Source organism: Lepisma saccharinum, chromosome 17 (genome assembly GCF_977018435.1).
Source record: "Lepisma saccharinum chromosome 17, izLepSacc3.1, whole genome shotgun sequence".
Classification (NCBI taxonomy): Eukaryota; Metazoa; Arthropoda; class Insecta; order Zygentoma; family Lepismatidae; genus Lepisma; species Lepisma saccharinum.
In genome coordinates, this window is record NC_139245.1 from 35,562,984 (window position 1) to 35,585,953 (window position 22,970).

General features: G+C 38.5%; 1 protein-coding gene across 3 annotated transcripts in view; it reads right to left on the bottom strand.

Annotated features, from left to right (window-relative positions):
• Positions 1 to 665: 665 nt before the first annotated feature.
• Positions 666 to 22,970, bottom strand: part of s-cup (spermiogenesis-related protein stanley-cup) — a 147,850-nt gene continuing 125,545 nt past the window's right edge. For all 3 annotated transcript variants that reach the window (XM_083139302.1, XM_083139300.1, XM_083139301.1), the window contains 2 exons: positions 14,165 to 14,318; positions 666 to 4,872 (listed from right to left, as the gene is read on the bottom strand). In XM_083139302.1, coding sequence (XP_082995428.1) covers positions 4,681 to 4,872; positions 14,165 to 14,318 — 346 coding nt within the window. In that variant the 3' untranslated portion in view covers positions 666 to 4,680. The remainder of the gene's footprint in view (positions 4,873 to 14,164; positions 14,319 to 22,970) is intronic.

The window sequence follows — 22,970 nt, forward strand, 5'->3', positions numbered from 1 at the left end:
TGGTCGAACCTACAACCTGTCGAAATGAGTTTACCGCAGTTGCATTCCTCATGTTTCTTCAGTGTTGTTCAACCTTTCCATGACAATTGAACCGCCTGTATTCACTAGAAACTTTATTCAGATTTCCTTCAGGGTATTTTAATTTCCAATTCAAAGCTCATTATCCAGTGTTTATTAATTTCGTAAGAAAGTATATGTGGTCGAAGGGAGGATGTATCTCGGGAAAAGGGGTATAATCTCTCAGCAACCACTCTAGAATCACACCACTCCTGTTTCATGTGAGTTTTTCTTTCAAGTGCATGTATTGTCTACATGCTTCCTAAATTTAGACCCTACAATACACATGTAATAATAATTTTCAACCATAGTGAACAGAACTGGAAGTAAAAAACATTAATTCCTTGGAAATGTCTATTAATACCTTGGAATATGTTACTACTCTCGGCACGATTAGTAAAATGTGCAGAAAAGCGATGTAAAATTACCTCATTCAATCAATGGTGCCACTCTGTCCACTGATTCGAGCATACAGTGTTGTGTGGTATGAGATATGGTGTAACAAATTAATTTTCACTAAAAAAATTCGAATCATTAAGCAATTACCCTAATCTCATATTGAGAATAAATATATAATAATTATTCATATTTGTCTTTATTCTCCTAATTTCAATATTGATACAATTTAAGTTTATTTCTACCAAAAATAATTATGGAACTGAACATGCCTTTGCAATTCATAAGAAGAAAAAATTGCAAAATTAAATACATTTATATATCAGTATTCTTCCACTGAACCGAACACATAGTATCTACATTTACACATACTTAAAGCTTTATTGAGTTGTAGCATAACCCGGTTACATAAGTCATTTCTCTGAAAATATTAGTATGTTCATTTTGAGTGTACTTTGTACATTATGTGATAAATGTAAATGGTAAACCAATATGCATTGAAATAAATTTTCTTCAAAGTTCAACCGTTTCAAAGAAATTATTGAACTCAATTAGAATATTGGGTCTGCAGATATTCGTTAAACATTTATGATGGTAATATTGAAATCTACACACATATAATGCATATTCATTTTGCCAAGTGTTAAAATAATTTCCATACCCGGGTGAACTGCAATTCTAACACCCTGATTACAACCTTACAAATTTCTATGTAGCAACGAAATAAAAATCTCTAATGAATTGATTACAATATTCACTACTTGGTGTAAATATTTGTAGGCCGTATGATAAATTCTTCAAGTATTAATTGTGCCCCCCCTTTGTTACACAAGAAGGCAATGATTCATCTTCGGACAAAGGATATAAACTGGAGAGAATGCTACTTGAGCATTTTTTATTGATTGCAAATCCTTAACAAGACACTTCACCGTGATATTTTTTATTCTCTCACATGCTTTTCAATCTTGAGGATATGTATGAATTCTCAAGAAAAATCCAACATTACAGACTGCAGCAAGTTTGAAATGGATATAACCTTTTCCTTACTGTAATATATAAACATATATACCATTAACAATTTGGATATTATTATAGTCGTTTATAATAGTTCATTTTTTTATGGTAGCTATGCTATCGTAAAGTAACATACTTCTGTTTTGTTTTGTTTTAAACAGTGACTCAGAACAACACAGTACAGTTTTTGGCACTACATATTTTGGCATGTGTAACTGGTAATTTTATCACTGCATATGCAATTTTTATTTTGTAAAGTATGCCATAGCAACTGTACGATTTTTAAAACATGAGTACTGATATTCCCATGCCTAAAACTGAGATTTTCCCCATAAAATTGACTTTGTATTTGGTAAATTTTTAAGTAAGGTTCTTGTCGATGGAACATAATTTATTACTTAAACATCCTACTGGATACTTAGTTGATAATAAATTACCTAGTGCCTTGACTACAAGTTTTCGTTCCTTACACTACTTAGTACCACGCTAATTAGTACACTATCTTGTTCCCATAACTTAAAACCTTCTAGTAGGGACCTTTCTCCGACAATCCATTAACACAGGCAAGCTCAGAATGACATCGCTTTGGTATTAAAAAAAACACAATTTTGTCATGTGGATGAAGGGTGATCTGTTTGGTTGCTTTAAATATTTAATATATACATTTAGGAAATATCGGACATGCTATGTTGATATGAAATCAGTTAGTTAGCCAGTTGAACAAAAAGTATAATGGCTCATTTGCTAGTTTAATATATACTGTACATAATCCAGCTGTTGAGTTTAAGTAAGTGAAACGTGTTTTACAACTTGAAATTCTGGCATAACATATCTTTACGTTTGTCAACATACGGTGTGTGTCAAATGAATAAAAAACAGTGTTACAATACAGAAACGTAATAACCAGCTCAGCATAATATATATTTACTGATGAGAACAAGAAAACAATACCTATAACCGTCTTCTTACATGCAATACTGATTCTGCTATTCAGAATGCATATGCCTTGTATATATTTTAAACTTTTTAACTTTAAAGCTTTCATTTCAATCGCGATGTGTAGTGTAAAAATTCACTACTTTTGTAGAAAATTAAAAGAGCTAAATAGATTAATATGACTGGTAGAAATTATGATCATTTACGATGTAAACGAGTGAGATGCGCCTCCCCATGCTATTTGTATATTTGTCACATCCTTAATTTAATGTGTATTGATTTATAATTTAAAATATTGAATAAAAAGTTTGTTGTAATTTAATTTAGTATAATAATACAAAATAAAAACAACATTTTCTATGTTGCTAAATTTCAAATGTCGGCTTCAAAATTAATTTTTGTGATAAAATAGTGAGTTTATTTTAATAACAATCGAAGAATACTCTACCAGCGAATAGTCCGTATTTGTCTGCTCTAGAAAAATCTAATTACCAAGTTTGTTTTCAAAATTGCCATTTGCAAATATTTCTTCAAAGTCATAAGAACTCTCAAGAAATCAAAATAATCATTCTTAGCGTGTGTTACAGAAAACATCCGTACGCAGAATTTTGCAATTGAAACAATATCTAATATGGTACACTTGCACCAGCATATTTCTCAGCTAATGCGAATTAAACATCTGTTTCTTTCCCGTTACGTATGTAATACGTATAATATTGTGTAGTCCATTGGCGTATTTTTTCTCTTTTTAAAAAATAGTTTTTTGTGTCGATAGTACTTCAACATAAATACAATTTTCCTAGATTTTAGCCTAAATGTAATATAAACTATCAGTTTACAGAAAGCACGTGTACAATGGGTAGTCTATTTGCACAATATATGTGTTTCCCGTAAATCTTAGGCTTTTCATTGCTATTCGTTCCGTAAATCTTACAGAAAGTTTGTGTACATGGATTATATGCGGCGATATAGTTTTGTAAGGTACATTTTATTTAGTCTTGTAATGTAGTCGCTAGAAATATTTTCTCAAATGAAAAGTTAATATCTGTTTACTGAAATAATTCCATTATGTTATATATATTATATTATATAAATATATTTGCGTTTCACAAATCAGTACAGTTCAATAAATTTGTATGTTTCATAATTCATCACTTTTTAAAATATCGCGATTAAAATATAATTTAGAAATCAAGTTACCAATGAGATATTTCGTGTCTCGTCTACAGTTGTATAAAATTACATTACTTTTTACTCTTCAAGTCAAATAATCAGTAAAGCTGCACGCTCCCCATACTTATGAATTGTTATTTTTATTGTTGAAGATAACGAACCAGTAAATGAAGAAGCTATGGAGTAAACTCCAGTCATATTCTGTATGAGAGAAAAAAAATGCATAACTGGATATCAAATTCACAGTGTAAGTGTGAGACTGCTTTTTCATACACATCTGTAGATATGATATTTCACAAATTTTCATAACTGAGTGAGAGTTCACTTTGAAAATGTTTGTATTTTTTAGAACCATATTGAGCACTTACAGTGTATTTGAGTCTGGTTTGTTTCTCATGAGCCGGTTTTGTGACACTCTATAGCTGGATGCTTATGTACATTGTATCAAATCTGTTTTTGTACTTCATTCTCCACCACTTATAACTACAAAACACTTATGTGCATATATCAGATACATCCACACATCCATGCATTTGCAACAAAATTAAATATATGACGAAAGTTATACTAAGTAGCATAATTAATGTTTGAACGTACAAATTATTTTTTCTATAAAATTGCTTTTAACATCTATTGACATAAAACTAACATCACAGCAGTAGAACAGACTAGTTTTCATTTTTTTAAAACCTTGGATCCTATCACATGTGGTGTTTCGTAAAATGAATCACAGACAAGTGTGATACTATATTTGTGCGCACCATTATCCTAACAAATAGGCCTTTTTAATATCTTCTATTTTTTTTTTGATGAGCTGCTGTTGATAAGATTGTGATCATCACTGGAAAAAAAAATACATGATCCTTATGGTGCCTATGTAAAGGCACTAGTAATCTCAACACTGGAGCGTCTTATATACCACCACACAGTAATCTTCATACACTTCCTCCTGCTCAGGTGAAGCAACAACGCCATCTTGATTTTTTTCCCTTCACTGTGAGCTAGCCACTCTTCACCAGCAACTACTTTTATTCACCCTTGCATCTTCTAACCAGAGAAACAATCTGCACTGACATGTTCCGAGGCAGATGTTGGTTACACGATTCAAACGTACCCTTGAGCTTCTAATTTGAGTGCTGCTTCGTAACTTGGAAGTCCGCTGTCGAAGCTAAAACTGTTTTTCTTGCCAACCACTGCATCGTAGGCTGGAGGAGGGGTCGGAGTATGTGGCATGACGAATGCCTCGAAAGAGGCACATGGGTCCGTTGGCAGGAAGACGCCAAGGCTCTCGTGGCACTGAAAAGAAACAATTAAAAAGTGTAATTAGTGGAAAAATTAAAAGTATACCACGTAAAGAAGAACATTTACCTCGAAACAAATTTGGTAGGTCCAACATACAAACAAACTGGTTTCCCAAATCGCAGTTCAGCTTTGAATACCTCTTTGGACAGAAGCTTTGCAAACTACAAGCCAAACAAGACATAGGAGCCGACTTTAGGGGAGCAAGGCACTTCCCCCCCCCCCAATACTTAAGAAGTACATAGGCTATATATATATTATATATATATTGATGCGTTCACTGGTTTCAATTGCTTAAACTACGGGGATCGTTACTGTGAACGCTTTAGGGGTCAGATGGTAGAGCTAGGTTACGTTTATGGACCCCATACAATCTCACTGACAGGCTTCTGGCAGGGAGCGGAATGATGTCAAGGGATGTAGACGACGTACATCTTACCTCTCGGCCAAGCGGTTGAGTGTGGACGTCAGGCGACAGAGCACGGAGTCCTGAGTTCGACGGCCCACGGTCTTCTTGCCCGTGGCTTGGCGACGGAGCACACGCTGGTCTTGGAGTATCGGCCCTAGAAAAGGCGTCGGGGCGATGGTCTGACCGACGGCTACAAGTTGCAGGACGTGGTACGGAAGATAGTCAACTCGCGAATGTACTGCGGTTGCCTTAGGCGGAAGCTTCGTCTCGGTTTCCCGAGCCGGGATGAAACCTGAAAGGTGTCGAGGTCTTCGCCTGGTATTCTTCTGAAGGTCCTTGAATTCTGAGACTTGACTGAGCCTCGAATTCTGGTGCTTAGCTCTTTTAAGCTGCTGGCGAATACTTCCTAGCTGCTTGGACAGCACTTCCGTATTTGCCAGCCGATGACGGGCTTGAAACCGGTAGTATCGAAGAATGCCGTGTCTCCTGACGTCATATGTTTCCGCTATTTGTGGAATGTTACCTTTTGTTTGTAAATTGTCGCTTGACCGAGCACTGACGTCTGGCGAGAGATTTTACCTTTTTTACAGTCTCCCTTGAATCGTTCCACATTCCCCTGCTCGTAGAGTATCCACAGGCTTGTGGTTACCCAGAGCCTTGAGAAAGATTATATGAGGTTAGTTTATTTGACCCAACAAAAAGAAATGTTACATAAAAGTATGAAGTAATTTACCCGTTGACCGATGAATTACATAACTGATATACACAAAACCTGTTGATATGCACAAAATAAATTATTGCTTAGATTGCAGTGTTAATGCATTCGGAATGCATTTGTTTTGTAGATAAACAAGAGAACAGATATACACCACAGAAATTACTTCTTTTTTTTGTTGGCAGTGTAGATTTACTAATAGTGTTCCTGACCTTGTGGCACTGATTATATTTGTGTTTTTGTTTTTGTTGCATTTACCTTATTATTGATACCCTAATCCATGAATAAAATATTTTTTACATAAGTTTTGAAACATTATTTGTTTAGAATACTGTCAATTGTTTAAACTGCATGTCGTGAGGTGGAAGTCGTTAAACTTAAAATAATTGTTTAGAGCTTAATTGCATAAAAAAATAACGACTTGTGATTTTTCTTTTCTTTTGTTGTTTACACAATGTGAATCGAAGCACTTCTACACTGTTTTGAAGCACTTGTCTACTGTTTGTTCGGAGCACTTAAACACTAGTGTTAGTATGCCATCGTGTGTCATAATATACCCTTAACATAGGCGCCGACTCCATGAGCCACCCAATGTTAACGATGTGGGGGCGCAACCCCCCAAATAATTTTGCTTAAGAGGATCTAATGTATTATTTTGCTTCTCTTGTAAAGTTTACTCTGAATTGTGCCACATGAACTTAACTTTAAATAAATATTTGAAATGTTCTAGAATCTAGACCATCCATCAACTTTGGGGGGCTGAGACCGCTAATCCATCAACTTTGGGGGTGGGCGATGGCCATAGACAGCAAAACACATGACTTATTACTGTAATTATGAGTATTGTTAAAATTTTTACTAAAAAGAGTTTCAAAAGGCGATGTGCATGAACTAGGAGAGTGGATGGGACGTTCGGGCTACAAATGGCTCTCACATGACATTCAGAACGAGATCATTCATATATTAAGGAGATCTGTTTTGTGCTTCGTGGTAGCAGATATTAAAAGTCGGGAATATTTTGCTATTATGGTTGACGAAACTTGTGACATATCCTTCCGTGGACAATTAATATTCTGCATTCGAACTGTGAATAAAAATGTTGATATTTTTAAGGAATTCATGCGCTTTTATGAGATTCCGAACACTGAACTGAGACCACAACTTAAAAAAAGGGAGAGAGTGAGTCATTATTAATTTATTTCAGTGTTCAGAGCCCCCCAATAATTTTGACAAATCGGCGCCCTGACCCTTAAGTGTGTCGCTATATATATATATATATATATATATGTCAATGTTATCCCCTCGATATTTATGTGAAGTTGGCGTCTCTGAAATTTGATATAGAATTAATTAATAAATTGATCCTCACAGCAAAAATTTAATGATTTTAAATAAACCTTTTGCTTTAAATCTTGGTTAATAATTTCTTACTTTCCAAGATGCATATATTCCTCTAAAAATTGTATTATTTTTTTTTACTATACCTTGTCCCACCTATCTGGAGCAGGAAAACGAAAACAAGTCTCTGCGCAAGTAGTGGCGCGAGACGGCTCCACCAATGAACGAGTGAGAGAAAATGGGTTGCGTGGAGCTGGGAAAGCGACTGCAGTTACCAACCTTCGCAGCGGCGTGTGCTACTTCGCTCTGCCCACTCGATTTCCTCCCCTTCTCTGACGTTATGCGCGGCCTTGTTCCAGAATTAGCTGGTATGGGGTATGTTTTTTTATTTTTTTAGCTTATGGTAGGGCTATAGCCCATCAGCATGCTACTGTAAGTCCTTGGTTTTGAATATAAATTTTGCTGCTCCTGGTAACTCTAAACGTCACGTGAACGACATTTTAAATTAGAGATAGCCTCTATTTTTTAACAAATAAAAAGTAACACAGAACCTGAATATATTATGTTTGTAGTTACTATTTCGTCAACGCGGGTCTAACTGTTGGTATTGCGTATTGGTAACCTCGTCGTCTTGCAACCGAAGAGTTCCGGGTTCTACTCTGGTGCCCAACAATTTTACTCGTAAATAGCATTATACGTTGTTTTAACTTTATACGCTTCACATTCAACTTTAAAATGAAGACTCACTCATGATTAGCCTAAATGAACCATAAAGTGAACTCAAAGTATATGGTGACTTTCAGATTCGTCAATGCATTCTAGACATTTCAGAAAGAGAGTTTACTGAGTGTTTCATATGAGCTGGCGCCAGTTTGTTCCACACAAAAATAGTTTTTATATTTGAAAAGTTCAAAATTGAAGTCCAAAATAGTTTTCATATTTTTTCTCACATTTTGAGAAAATAGTTATATGATTCTTATGTAACTTTATAATATTAATGATGATATTAGTTTTCAAATAAGTAAACATTAGCCCTTTGCTTACCAGTGGCCTACTCCGAAAACACTTTTATAGATAAAATTATGTATTTGTCTGAGTTACCACTTGACAACCGTAAGAATTGTCCTACAAAAAATCGCTTGTGTACCAGAGTCATAAGTTTCAGTAATGGTCAAACCACGCTTTTGCACTTAAATTGTACACAATTAAATGAAAAAATGTGAGAAATTTTTGATGTTGTTGTAATAAACAAAAGAGGATGTTAGTGACCAGTCTCCCGCCCCCCCCCCCCCTATGTGCTTGCAAATTTTTGACTCTTGGTACCCGGTGCTTCAAGTCTAGTTACTAGAATTTCTCCAACGGAAATTTTTCAAGTGCCGCACTGTTGGTTACCCAACATTTGAATAAGCAGCTGACAATCAAATAATAATTTCATGTGTTTTTATCAGCACCATTTTTACATCGAGGTTCATTTGCTTAGAAAACTAAAACATAATCAAATTTACTATATTTAGTTAGTTTTATTTACAGTTACCAAAACTCATTAACAAGGATTTTTCTTAATTTAACCATTTTTTTCTGTGTGAATAGACTACACGTGCAAAACTACTGGTAAGTATGGTGTAAAGAAGAGCATGTACTTCATGAGAAATCGATATGATACTCAACCAATCAATGAAACTAACAGTTCATCTGCTTAAAATGAAGAATACTTTCCCTCTAGAAACTCCACCTCCGAGTTTCCATGTACTGTAGGAGTTGATGCAAATTTGACACTAGTGTTGTCTGTAGGTTGTACAGCCATCGAAGTGTCAGTTTAGAGTTGTTAATTGAAAACGTGTCAATGTCCAGAAGGAATGTTGCATATTGCATAGTTAATTGATTACCCCTGTGCTTAGCGTAGCGCCACCATTCCACATGCCGAACACATACTAGTTCTTCTGGAAGAATGTTTTAAACAAAATAAGCATCGAAATTCTACAAAAATACATGTGCTTGAGTACTGTTAACAAACCTATGTACAAGAACCGTAACTTTCTCATGCTACAATCAAACTTATTTTTTACAAGGTTTATATTTTTTCAAGAGAATACCTCTTGTTGTCTCTCTTTAGGCTAACTTTTTGCACTCCCCGAAAGACTGAAGTGCTTAAATTGAATAGTGAATATACACTTGTTTAGCATTTATTGTATTGCTTATTTTCTCTGAAGATACTGCATGGTAAGGGTTATATTGGGATCATACGGCGGCTTTGAATGACAGTAGCAAAGAAGATTTGTGCACACTATACTTATAATAATGTGCATAAAATATTAATCAGGAACTTTTCTTTTCGTCAACCGGATCTAACATTATTTCAATAAATATACAATTCTTTACCTTTTGAACATTAATTTTATTTGCAGGACAGTTATTTTATACAAATGTTGGCGATCTTAACTACACATAAGCAATATAATGAATAAATACGTGGTGTTTTATCTGTATTTTTTCCCGTCTTTTTACCTATTCTTGTAGTAACAACAATACAGTATTAATTTCCATATTATAAATAGTACTATAAGTTATGTTAATGTATTAATGAATCATTTCTATTATTGTTATCATATTTTTATTATTGCTTCTGAGACATTTTGTTCGGCGAAATATATTTCTATGTAGGTGCCTGTCATTGGCCCATGTGCAAATGATTTGTGATTTGGGTTTTAAGTTCAATACATAATATCTACAAAAAAAGCAAAAGAAGATAGAATAGGTAAGAATTTAGAAATAGGTAATCACTCTTGTTTAGTTAAGATTACATACTACTACTACTACTAATAATAGTTGAAAACGTCACAACAAAAGGAAACCTTCCATTTGGGAGCAGTTTGCATACATGTTTTGCTGACCTTCAACAACAATTCCCTATGGGTTTCCGTGATGCATGCTTGTTCATTAGTTTAACGGCGGGAAGCTAATGTTATAATGAGTTGTGTGTGTTCCCAGAGTAGCCAGGGACAGAAAAGTAACTTCCACCGACGTGCGAGGATTATGCATTCTAATGAGACTTGTTACAGACTATTCTAGTGTTTAGAAGCTGGACAGGAGGAACTTCTGCACGGTGTTCATTGTAATGAGTTTTAAACATGTCACAGAACGGAGCAGTTGCCAAATTTAGATTGAGTATTTTCGTCGTCATTGCTCATTGCAGGTGATTATTGGGATAGTGCAGCCTGGTTAAATATTGCATTCTTATTGAATAATGAACCATATTGGTGGTGACGTCACCAGCAGACAACCGACCAAGAGTCCAAATAAACTCGTCACGTGGGGTTTCTCCCTGTTATAGCATTGGATTTGCAATCGCAAGGGGTAACCAGAATCCGAACGCAGTACCTCAGGTGTTGTAGCGCGCCGTGCTAACCACTACGCTACGGAGGTTGGCTGTGTGGATTTGAATCATCATAACACTGTAGTGAAAAAAAGCAGTGGGTCTGAAGCGCATCTATCTAGTTTCTTTAAATTTAACAGTTTGATTATCACCTCTACTAGAATGGATGTTATTTTGCATACCCAATAAAAAAACAAATCTGCACAAGTAAAAAGTCGTCTGGTTTTTAGTAAAACAAGAACTGCCATTCCGAAGCCATGAGGAAGATGAAGAATATGTAAATAAGGGCAATTATATGGAATTACTTCGCAAGTGCCGAGTCCCCCCCTCCTGCCCCCAATTAAATGAGCATTTACTGACTTCTACAGTTTTCCGCGGTACTTTAGCAGCCATTCTTACTACTTAAACTTTCTAGCTGACCTACATGGCAGAGTGGTTAACACAACGCGCTACGACGCTAGGAGTCCCGGGTTCGAATCCTGACCTGGACATGGGTGTTCTTTGTGATTGTCCATTCATAAATTTTATCACATTATCTCATCCTCATCTTCGCGATTAGCCAAAAATTGCAGAAACGCGAAGTAAAGTTTGAGTGGAGACACGTGGAACAGTGGTTCAGATACGACTTTAGACTGTAGGTCGTCTCGATTAGCCTTTCTGTGCATAAAGTGGACTTAAAACAACAATTCAACGTAAAGCAAAATAAATAAAACCAATCAATCAATTCAGCGTGCATTCAAGATTCAATTTGTTGCTTAATGTTTATGTAATTTAAATTCACAATTGATGTTCATTGTTTTCACAGGGAAGGCAGCTTCGAACCTTTCAACTTAGAAGCTAGTCTTTCCACTCAAAGCGCGCTCTAAGGCGTATTTTCAATGGCTGCTTTTCTTAGCGGTTGCTGAACTCGTGTCTAAACGGAAATTATGCATCCAGACCACCTCCGACTGTGGCTCGCGCAACAAAGCCATAATTCTATGTACGGTGGTTTCCCCCCTCCCCCCTGACCCTTACAGCGAGTCGAATTTATCGAGTTTTCCTCGCTTGAGCTGGATTTCGTTCCGGAAACTCCGGTGCTGTTTGGGCTTATCTCGGTGAGCTTGCTGTGCAGAAGCAAGGCTCGGAGCACGGGCGAGATCCAGTTAAAGCGATAACGACCGTGGACTTCGATCTGTGACCCCGTTTTGTCTCCTTTGCCAGGGATAAATGACGTTACGTAGTCTCTCTTTACTAGGTCACGTCACTAGTTCAACGAGCAATTGTGCCTGTTTTGTTTTTTCTATTACCGTTTGAGGTTATTTCAAAGTCGACTTTATACATAGGGAGCCGCTGTGGTCTAGTCGGTCTGACTTCCACGCGGGAGACCCGTGTTCGATTCTCGGGATGGGTGCATAAAGCAGCTCTGGAGCTCACCCAGCCTCAAATCAACGGCTACCTAAGGCCAACCTTGCGGGTAAAGGCGGCCGGAACGTGGTGCTGATCACGTCACCTCCAAAATTGCCGAGGTCGAGAATTTGTGGGGCCCTAGGGCGTAGTGGTAACGCAGTCGCCTTGTAATCAAGTGGCCCTGGGTACGTTGCCCAGTGAACGCACATATAGTGACCCGGGTTCGAATCCCGGCCTGTACATAGATGTTTGTGAGTGTCCATCAGTGGTGGCTCGTGGTCTGGCTCTATGGGTGTGCACTTCAGTCTATCGTCCAGAAGTGTTATACCACCCCTGTGAAATACTCACACGTACATAATGAAGCTTAATATATTGGCAACCCAAGTTTTTATCACCTTTCACTGAAAATGGGGCTATGACAGAGTTATACGTACTTCATGAATTTTTTAACACGATTTTTTTTTACAAATTTCAAATATTTCAGAAATTATCCAGCCAATCAAGCGATGTTATTGTGCAGTATGTAATTTAGCATTCGATAGCCTGTCAAAATCAATCAAAACATAGAAATACCGATCTACAATATCAATACTTTTGTCGATTTGCAAAATATTTCGTAAAAACTTTCTCCCCGGCTCTGCTGAAATTAATGAACAAGGAGAATAATGACATTGGCGTACACCAAAGAAGTCGATCCAACTACCACATGGAGGAAATCAGTTGTAATCTATCTAGCTCTTGTTTATTTCAAATGACAGACTGATCAAACGAAGCAAATCAAGCGAAATCAAGAGAATAACAAATGTTAAAGCAAGTAACAGTACTCACTAAGTTCACACTGCCCTGCTTCGTAATCGTACTTCAAAATTTTCTTTCTCTTCCGCCGTATCCATTCATCATGAAATCAAACACTTTACTGAAACAGGAACGACCTTTTGACAGCGTTAAATAATTTTGTAACGCAGTGACAGCTACACAATGCAAAACAGCTGACTATTTGATGCACGCTCCCTCCCCGCGGGTTGATAATTCGGCTTCTGCGTCACAGAGGCCGTTTATTTTGACCAAGATGCACGAAGCAAAGGCATGCTTAAAACACCCGTTTTGGTTTCAGTTGCCCTCCCCCCTCTCCTCCTTTCCCCCCCTGTTATGCTCGGGACAATACACTATCGAAATTTCCCTTTCATAAAAAAATCCCTGAATTTGCGATGATGTATGGGTTGCATCGACTCCGTCACACGATTTCCAATGGAATGGGTTTGCAACACTACATTCGCTCGCACACAGATCGCTGCGTTCACAGCCTTCCTAAAGGATGCAGCCTCCCCTCGCACGGCGCTCAACCTAAAACACCCAATCAACGTCCTCTACGCGACTGCTGCAACAGCGCCATAGCGAGCGAAAGAACCATTGTGTTCCAGCCCCGATCGCGGCCTGATCTACGCGGGTTGATATCACGGATCGCAGACTTCTCCACCATCTCTCTTGGTGGAGCGGCGTAGGAACACTTGATGTTTCGAAGGAGATAGAGTTCAATAAATAAGTATAATAATAACGATTTGCATTACAGATTTATTTGGGTGTGCACGTGCTAATGTACGAATAGGCAGAAGCCGCTACTGGTGTCCATTCATCAATTTCATCATGTATGTCATCACTCATCCCCATCTTCGCAAATTAGCAGAAAGTGGCACAAGAAGCGAAGTAAAATGAAGCAAATCAATCACATATACTGGTTCGGATCCCACATTAAACTATAGGTCCAGTCCCAATTAGCCTTTAGGTGCACAAAGTAGATTTGATTTTGAATTGTTGTTTTAAGTCCACTTTAAGCACAGATTAGCCTTTCATGTTAATTGTTTACCGGACCATATTATATTTCTATTTTAACACTAACGGCTTTCATTATAGTAAACAGAACTTGAAAACAAAATTCCATTTCCAAACCACTAACTGAAGGTATGCATACACAGATTATTATTATTTTTGAAAGAAAATACAAAATCCCTAATAATACTAATAATAATAATAATAGTATAATAATAATACTACTAATAATAATATTTACCTGTCCATCCAGGGTGAAAACCTCATTAGGGGGCATTTCTTGTTCCACCTCCTCTTGCCAGTACTCCGTGTAGGAACACTCGCTTTTCCTCATGTTCCTATGGCAGCAGTAACAGATTAGGAACACTACCAGTATCAACCCACCCAGCATCGCTCTGTGGAAGAAAAAAAAACGTCATCAGATGTCGCCCTCACTTCACCACCACATCCAATTTTTAATTTGTTGCTCCTTAACAATATACAGGGCTATTCAACATTATTCATTCCATTTCGGAGTGTAAGGGTTAACCTTCTCTTTAGAGTTGGGAAGTAATGTGGCTTCATGGGGCAGAGGGAACATGTAAATCTGATGATAATCTTATTAAAATTAAGAATACAAAAGTATATTGAGAATGTAGCAATGGATATTATTATCTCTTTTTTATCTTTTCTCATGTTAACTTTGTTCGATAAGGTTGCAAACAACTCTAGTCTGAATCTAAAAATATAATCTGGCAACACTGTTTATAAAGACAAATAATGTGTTACGAAATATTTGTTATAGATATTACAATTGTTATATGTTTAATATAACGAATAAACAGGAACTTCCTGGGAAGGATGTATTCAGCGTAGCACATCCAGGAGTAGCATGTTTGCAGGCTAACGAGGCTCTGGTGCGTTCACCTACAGCCAATGAAATCCTCCTAGGAGTTATGTCTTCTCCATGCTCTTCAACGGGGCAAATAACCTCAGCGTTCAAGCCCCTCTGGCTATTTTAATAATCAATTAATGAAATAAATTTACTTCGATTCCCTTCTCATAAGACATCGCCTCTGAATGGGACTCAGGGGTGCTCATCTCCCCCACCCCAGGGCCAATAGCACATTCCCAATAAGTATTTTAATTACTACAGCTCGTCTACTACAGTACTACTGCTTATACTTCAAGTCACTTTTTTCACCTTTACAGACACATTTATTTGATCTGCCCCTCTATAAATTCTTCCGTTTCTTATGGGTCCAGGGTTCGAATCTTGGCCTGGACATGGATGTTTGTGAGTGCCCATTTATCAATTTCATCATCATTCATCCCCATCTTCGCAAATTAGCCAAAAGTGGCACAAAAAGCGAAGTAAAATGAAACATCTCAATCAATCAATCTTCCCTTTCTTAATTTAACGGATTAAATATGGTGCAACTAGTTGCAAAAGTGACTTGGAACAATCTAATGTAAATGAATTACTGAAGAAATACAGGGTGTCCACAAATGAAGTGTACACTTTCAGGTTAATTGCAAAATGAAACGACGATATAGAATAAAGATCTTCAATGTCTCAAACATATAACACAAGTGAAAGTTTTGTGCAGCACAGTCAGTATGTATCCACATGTTGTTTGCTCGTGAGATATCCAGACGATAGTACAGTTTCATCCATGCACGCTGCAGAACGACTGGTTACACGACCGAAGGCTACATAAATGCATTCTCGGAGATCAGTGCTGGAAGTACTCGGTGATACACTCTTCGAAATTTTCGCTGCTCTTGTGTTATAGATTTTAACTCCGCAAGCCACAAGACACACACAGCTTTTTTCTGAGGAGACGCCATTTCTGTTTATTGAGCTCACTAGCGCCACCGCTCGCCGGAGATCCTAACTAGCACAACGTTATCAAACTTTCACAGTTGTCAGCTAGTTTTCCTGTCACAGAGAAGACATATGCAATTTGATTTTCATTCTACAGGGAAAGGAAGTTGTATACAGCATTTAGATTGATTGAGTTGGTGTTTTAAGTCCACTTTATGCACAGTAAAGCTAATCGGTACTTGACCTACAGTTTAAAGTGGGATCCTAACCACTATGTGCCTCCACCGGGTATCGAACCCGGAACCCCTTGATTTCAAGGTGACGACGGTACCACTACGCCTTCGCGGAGGCCCAATACATCATTTACAGACACCCAGTCTATGCTAATTCTCCATCAAACCCTTCCTCATCGCACATATTACAGCATGTTGCCAATACCAAGGTGTAAACGTTTCTGCACATGATTTAAAATTTTATATTATTTTAAGGAGAAATATCCCTCCCAAAAATTTCTATGGGTCGGTCCGACCCCTCTCCGCTGTGGGCACCCCTGATGCGACTTTCAATAAATATCCTTGTATTGCTTTAAAAGTAAGATACACACTCACCGTAACTCCGATATCGCAGCCAATTTGTTATGAATTGAAATAAACGTTTTGATCAATTAACATGGAGAATTCGAATCCTGCTGACAGTCACGAAATGTTCCGAAAGACCCTGACTTCCTACCATTGAAACCAGACGAAAGATGGAGCTACGCCAAGATCCAAACTTAGTACTCTCGATTGCTTTTCGACTTTCGAGACGATCGATCATTTTCTCCATCACGCCACGTCAAGAAAGCATGAGGTGTCCAAGAATGAATTAGTGCCACTCAATTCTGAAAACTTCAATGAGCATTACTTACTCACAGTCATATAAGCTAGTAAAAAGAACTACTTTATAATTCAAGATTTCTAATTGGAAGCAGATTGCTACTGCGTGGAGCATGTCATGCCCTTAACGGCACTAACTGGTACTTCGTGCTCTCGATGGAACATATCATATACTGTTCACGATTATACAGCGTGAGGCACCTAAAAGTACCACCTGAAATAGCGAAGAAACCAGAAACAGTAGCGATGTGAGGTTTGCGGGAAACAATAATATCAAATGGGGCTCGTAAATCGGAGGTATGGGGTGGGTCGAAAAATATCGACAAATGGGGCATCTGGAGCAAAGTCATATTTTTTAAAATGGAACGATATACAATAACATGCATAATATAAAAGAGCACACGCAGAGAAACACAACGCCGTTGGTCTCATGCATCTACTGCACATAGGAACGAAGATATGGCTATGTGAAAATATGTAAACAAACTAACAAGTGGCCCACTTGACCGTAAGTACCACGGCATGTAAGACTTCTCAGGTGCCCGACAGAACTGCCTTTACGCAGAGCAAGTTTTGATAGCAGGTCCACGAGATCGTGTTAGTTCAAAGCAAGCAGTCGTAGTGGTAAGAGCGAAGATTATGGTGTTCACAAACATAGAAAAAGCGGACATGATCCTGATTTATGGGGAATGCCGAAAGAATGCCTCAGAAGCCTACCGTGTGTACGCAGAGAGATATCCGGACAGACGACAGCCATCTTGACGTCTGTTTGGTAAGTTATTTAGTAAATTAAGAGACACCGGACGTGTAACACCACGAGCACGTGTGCGGAACAAGCCAACTACAGGTGAGGCAGGTGCAACAAATGTTCTCGCCGCTGTTGCTGTGAATCCGCACGTTAGCTCCCGTGAAATTGCCAGGGATGCTGGGATGAGTCAGCGAAGTGTATTGCGCATTCTGCACACACACAAGTTTCACCCATATCATATCTCCCTTCATCAGGAACTTCACGGGAATGATTTTGTGGACCGTGTTCGGTTTTGCACATGGATGTTACGACACGACACACCCGATTTGTCACGTATCCTCTTCACTGACGAGGCAACTTTTACCAATCATGGAAATGTCAACCTAAGGAACATGCACTATTGGTCGGTGACAAATCCACATTGGCTTCGCCAAGTGGAACGCCAGCGCCCATGGAGTGTGAACGTGTGGTGTGGTATAGTGGGTGAACATCTCATTGGCCCTTTTTTTATACAAGGGACACTGAATGCTGACCGATACATACAGTTTTTACAACATGAACTGCCTGTACTATTGGAGGACATACCACTTCAGACAAGGAGGGAAATGTGGTACCAACATGACGGGTGCCCAGCTCACAGTGCAAGACGCGCTACAGCATGTGTGGAAAATACATTTCCAAATCGTTGGATTGGACGTGGAGGGCCCTTTCAAATGGCCGGCTCGTTCCCCAGATTTGTCACCGTTAGACTTTTTCCTGTGGGGAAAGCTGAAGGACATTGTCTACCGGGATGTGCCAACAACTCCAGAGGATATGCAACACCGCATTACTGCGGCCTGTAGGGACATTCCCTACGAGATGCTACATTCTGGGCAACGATCTTTGCGTGGGCGCCTCGTTGCCTGTATCGCAGCTGACGGCCACAACTTTGAACACACACCTTGACAGGTTTTCGCTTCTTACGCAGTGGTTCTTCGACATACTGTCATGGTCATTTTCATTATGCTGTAACACTGTCAAATACATGGTGCTGACGATGTCTACTGTATTTTTTCTTCCTTTAACACGTTCTGTCTTCATCTTGTCCAATGGCTTCCGACATCTCATACTTGTACATGCCGTGGTACTGACGGTCAAGTGGGCCACTTGTTAGTTTATTTACATATTTTCACATGGCCATATCTTCGTTCCTATGTGCAGTAGATGCATGAGACCAACGGCGTTGTTTTTCTCTGCGTGTGCTCTTTTATATTATGCATGTTATTGTATATCGTTCCATTTAAAAAAATATGACTTTGCTCCAGATGCCCCATTTGTCGATATTTTTCGACCCACCCCATACCTCCGATTTACGAGCCCCATTTGATATTATTGTTTCCCGCAAACCTCACATCGCTACTGTTTCTTCGCTATTTCAGGTGGTACTTTTAGGTGCCTCACGCGGTATATAGTATGTATAGTTATATAGATAGATATATAAAGAATGTTCCAGCAAGAACGCCGGATTTGAATTGCGCCAATTGTCTTGTTGTTGGGTTGGCGGCACTGTTCTTACACACACACACACACAAACACCTCCCACACATATACGAGGGCTATTTTTTTTTCAACCTCCGATGGCGCCGCCAGGTGGCCCGTGAAGCTCTAGGAAGCAGGGCGTCACACAGCGTGATTGGTGTCTGCCACTGCCACCATCACTGCCAGAGCCAACTGTCTGCTACAATAGACTCTCCCGCCAAGTGTGAGGTGTGTTACTGTTGGACTTTATGGAATCAATGCGGCTGTATACTGTGAGACATTGCGCAGACTACGCAGAGCCATCCAGAAGAAACGGAGAGGCATGCTGTCTTCATTGTCTTGCTTCATGATAATGCCCGACCACATGTTGCTGCGTCAAACTCAAGATCTTCTTCAACGATTCTACTGGGAAGTGTATAATCACCGTCCCTACATCCCATACCTGCGCCGAGTGACTTCCACCTTTTCGCGGCGATGAAGAAGTCGTTGGGAAGACAATGAGCAGCTTCGGGACACCGTGCAGACCTGGCTCAACAGACAGACGGCACCTTTTTTTGCGGAGGGTATTGGAAAGCCGGTGCATTCGGCTCGATAAATGTGTGAATCTTCTTGGTGATTACGTTGAAAAGTAGATTATACGTGTTCCTTTCCTCCTTGTTTATTGCTGCTTTCAATTATACGTGTTTGAGGCGATCCCACAACTGGTTAACGTCTCATGGATAGTGTGGATCAAGATTGTTTCGGCGTACACATCATACATATTAAGGGACGAATCCTGCATTCGAATCTCGAAAGCCGAATCTAGATCCTGATTGGAATCCAGAATCTTCGAAGATTCTGTTCCGCCAATCCCCAGGTGGGTGCCAGTTCGGGCTGCAAGTCGCTTCGTTCTTCCGGGCCTTATTCGATAACGGCCCGTCCGTCAATCTCCACCTTTTGAGCCGGGAGGAATCGCGCGCCTCATTCTCGAATCATCGAATCTCTCAGAAACGCATATCAATCTCTCCTTTCCAAGATTCGTATATCCAGGTAGCTCAGTTTCCCCATAACCATGCTTATTGGATCATTGTTTGAATCGCGCTGGACAGCTATTTTTTAGTACATGAATCACCTGTAAGAATCTTCTATAAACATATAAAAATAAATTTCTTTGAAAAATTTTAAACATTAACTTAACTGAGCTTCTCTTAGGTATTAAACCACAATGAAAAAAGATTACGCAATTCTTCAAGGCCTAGCAAAGGCCTAGTCAACCCGTCGTGTTTGTGGAAGATCGGTCGTTTGGACTGAAGAGCGAGAAGCAGTACTGTAGCTTTATAAGAGGGACGGAAGGGAGGGGGTGAGCTAGGCAGAAGGCTTCGCCGGTTGCGTTCGTGCAGTGGGAAACCTCTCGTTATCTGATTCGTGAGTGGCAGTACAGAAGAAACAGAAGGTGGCTCCGTTGAGAGTCCCTTCATCAATTTCATCATATCATCAGGGGGGGATTTGCCACTAGGGGCCGCACAAAAATGAGACGCTGAAGGGGCAGAACTAACGAAAGACCATCGACTATAAAAATTTATTAATATTGTAACAATAGCAAAATAAAATAACATGCCAATTTTTATTACTTGCTTATTTCATGAAAGCAGATGGAAAGAAGGAGTTTCTAGCGTTTAAGTAACTGCTTACATCATAATCCTATTTTAAGATGTCATGTAATAGTGCTCGAATGTAAACAATTGTTTCTCGAAGAAACGAATGTAAACATTTTGAATGTCAACAATTGATAGAGCATCCCCGAAGCGTTGACGCCTTGTACGCACATAGTGGTTCGGATCCCACTTTAAACTGTAGGTCCAGTCCCGATTAGCCCTACTATGCATAAAATGGACTTAAAACAATAAATAAATATTAGTAGTAATAATAATAACAACATCGGCAGGACTAAAAACAAAGGATAGCCTAGGGACTCAAATTTTAAAAATCTATCACTACATAACATTACTCATTTTCATCTCCGCGATTATCCAATAGCAAAAGTGGCAGAAAAGCCAGGGAAAATACACAAAAATCAACGAATACGTGTAAAACGACATTGAAGTATTTAAATCATTTTAGAATAAAACTTCAAGAACATATGAAATACAGAAAAACCTCGTTAATCCGGACTAATGTGGGAGATAAGTTGACCGGTTTAACGATAGTCTTGATTAACTGAAATAACCTAAACGAATAGTAGAAAGTGAATTAAAACTCCGTTTATAGCAATAAAACACGTTTTTTATGGTGTATTTAGAGGGCTTAGGCCTAAATACACTATACAGTGATATGAACCTCACGGCTCATATCCATGTGCCGTTAATTATTCTTGGTTATTTTATATTAGTTGGTTCTTATTATTTGATTATTAATATTTCATATTTCATAATTTTTGATAAATAGAAAGATTATTACTAGACTTATATAATCCACTAATATTTCCTTTATTGTAACAAAAGTGTAAACGCAGCCTAATGTAATAATCTATATGTTAATTTTCTGACCGAATCTTTAATATTGGATATGTAAATCTGTGTTCTTTCACGGTAGAAAATGTTTGTGATTTAGATTGACATAGATTTCGTTTAGCAACAATGGGAAGATCGAATCTGTTCTTTTAAGTTTAATGTATTCAATAAGGTTCAAGTTGCAACGAGGAATGATTCGAGTTTAATCTTTTAATCGTTCCCCTTATACAATTTTATTTGGTTTTGCTGCAACGTGGAAATTAGTTAAACTTTGATATTGAGATTGTGAATATAGACATTGATGAGTATTTAGTTTTTGGAAATGTCGCAAGTCGCCTGTGCAAATTACGTAATGCTTAACAAGTGAGCATCGATTGGAAAGGTATATAAGTAAATGCGGAGCTTAGTTTGCACGCATTCCATCAGCGTCGGCTCTACGATATAAACATCTAATGACACTTGGGAATAAAGATACCTGTATTTCGCCAAGCACAATTTATACTTCGAAATTTATAATGTTATGGGACGACAGGTTAGGATCGGCCGAAATCCTTTGAGGTTAATGACGCCTACCTATTGGACATGTATTTGTCACTGTTGACCCATATATTCTCATTCTTACGGATAAATGATAGAATTTCAGATCTCCGAACTTTATTTTGGCCTTCTTCAAAATTTATTCAACGTAGACTTATTTTGGCAAGGAAGCAAAACTAGACATGTAATGCAATATGTCTCGTTTTTCAATGGAAATGTCATCATTGGCGTGTATCTTGATGCAAGCTCTGCCTATTAACGTTTCTCGATCCCAAGTACTCAGTGGAGCCCGTAGATTCTATTCTGCTTAAATCCTGCCCGTATTAACATCGACACTCGTGACACATTTTGGTCGCAATATTGTAGGAAGGGGCACGTACGAAAGTTTTTGTCTGCTACTGAATGGTAGGCCGTAAGCTTCGTCTACGGTTGCAAAAACGACAGGGTTCTCTTCCCTGGCACGGCTTCCTCCTAGCGACGCACATACACACGTAACTATTCCCTGCACATATACATATTTGGATTTTTCCCATGGAGACATGCAGCAAATTAGAATTCTGGATTCATCGAATCTAATATTAACGAACAGGGGATTCTGTATTTATTTTAAATTTAAGGATATTCATGGATTGTAAATTGTAACTGAGTGTAATGTAAGCTTTCGTATGTATTGGAAATAAACCATCTCCTGGATAAAAATGAATGAAAAGAAAGGTCAAAGTAACCTCCCAGAGATGCAGTTGCCAATCTTAAAATTTGAGAGAAGTCGTTCATTTATTTCATGATTCACCAACACCTCCCTTAAGTTCTCAATGCTTTACTCACCAAGCCCGTACCTGAGAGGGGTCAGAGTATCCCATTTAGCCATCTGAGTTTTAGCCGAGGTGAAATTAGAACATAAGGTATTTGGAAGATTGAGGCAGGCTACGATTACCATAATTTGCAGCTCTCTGTGTGTGTGTTACTGAAAGGCTATCTATAGTGGAGAATGAAATAACACACAGTTATAGTTATATGAACATACATATATATATTACGCAGATGAATTGCGTCTTACATAAAGCTAAGGTCAA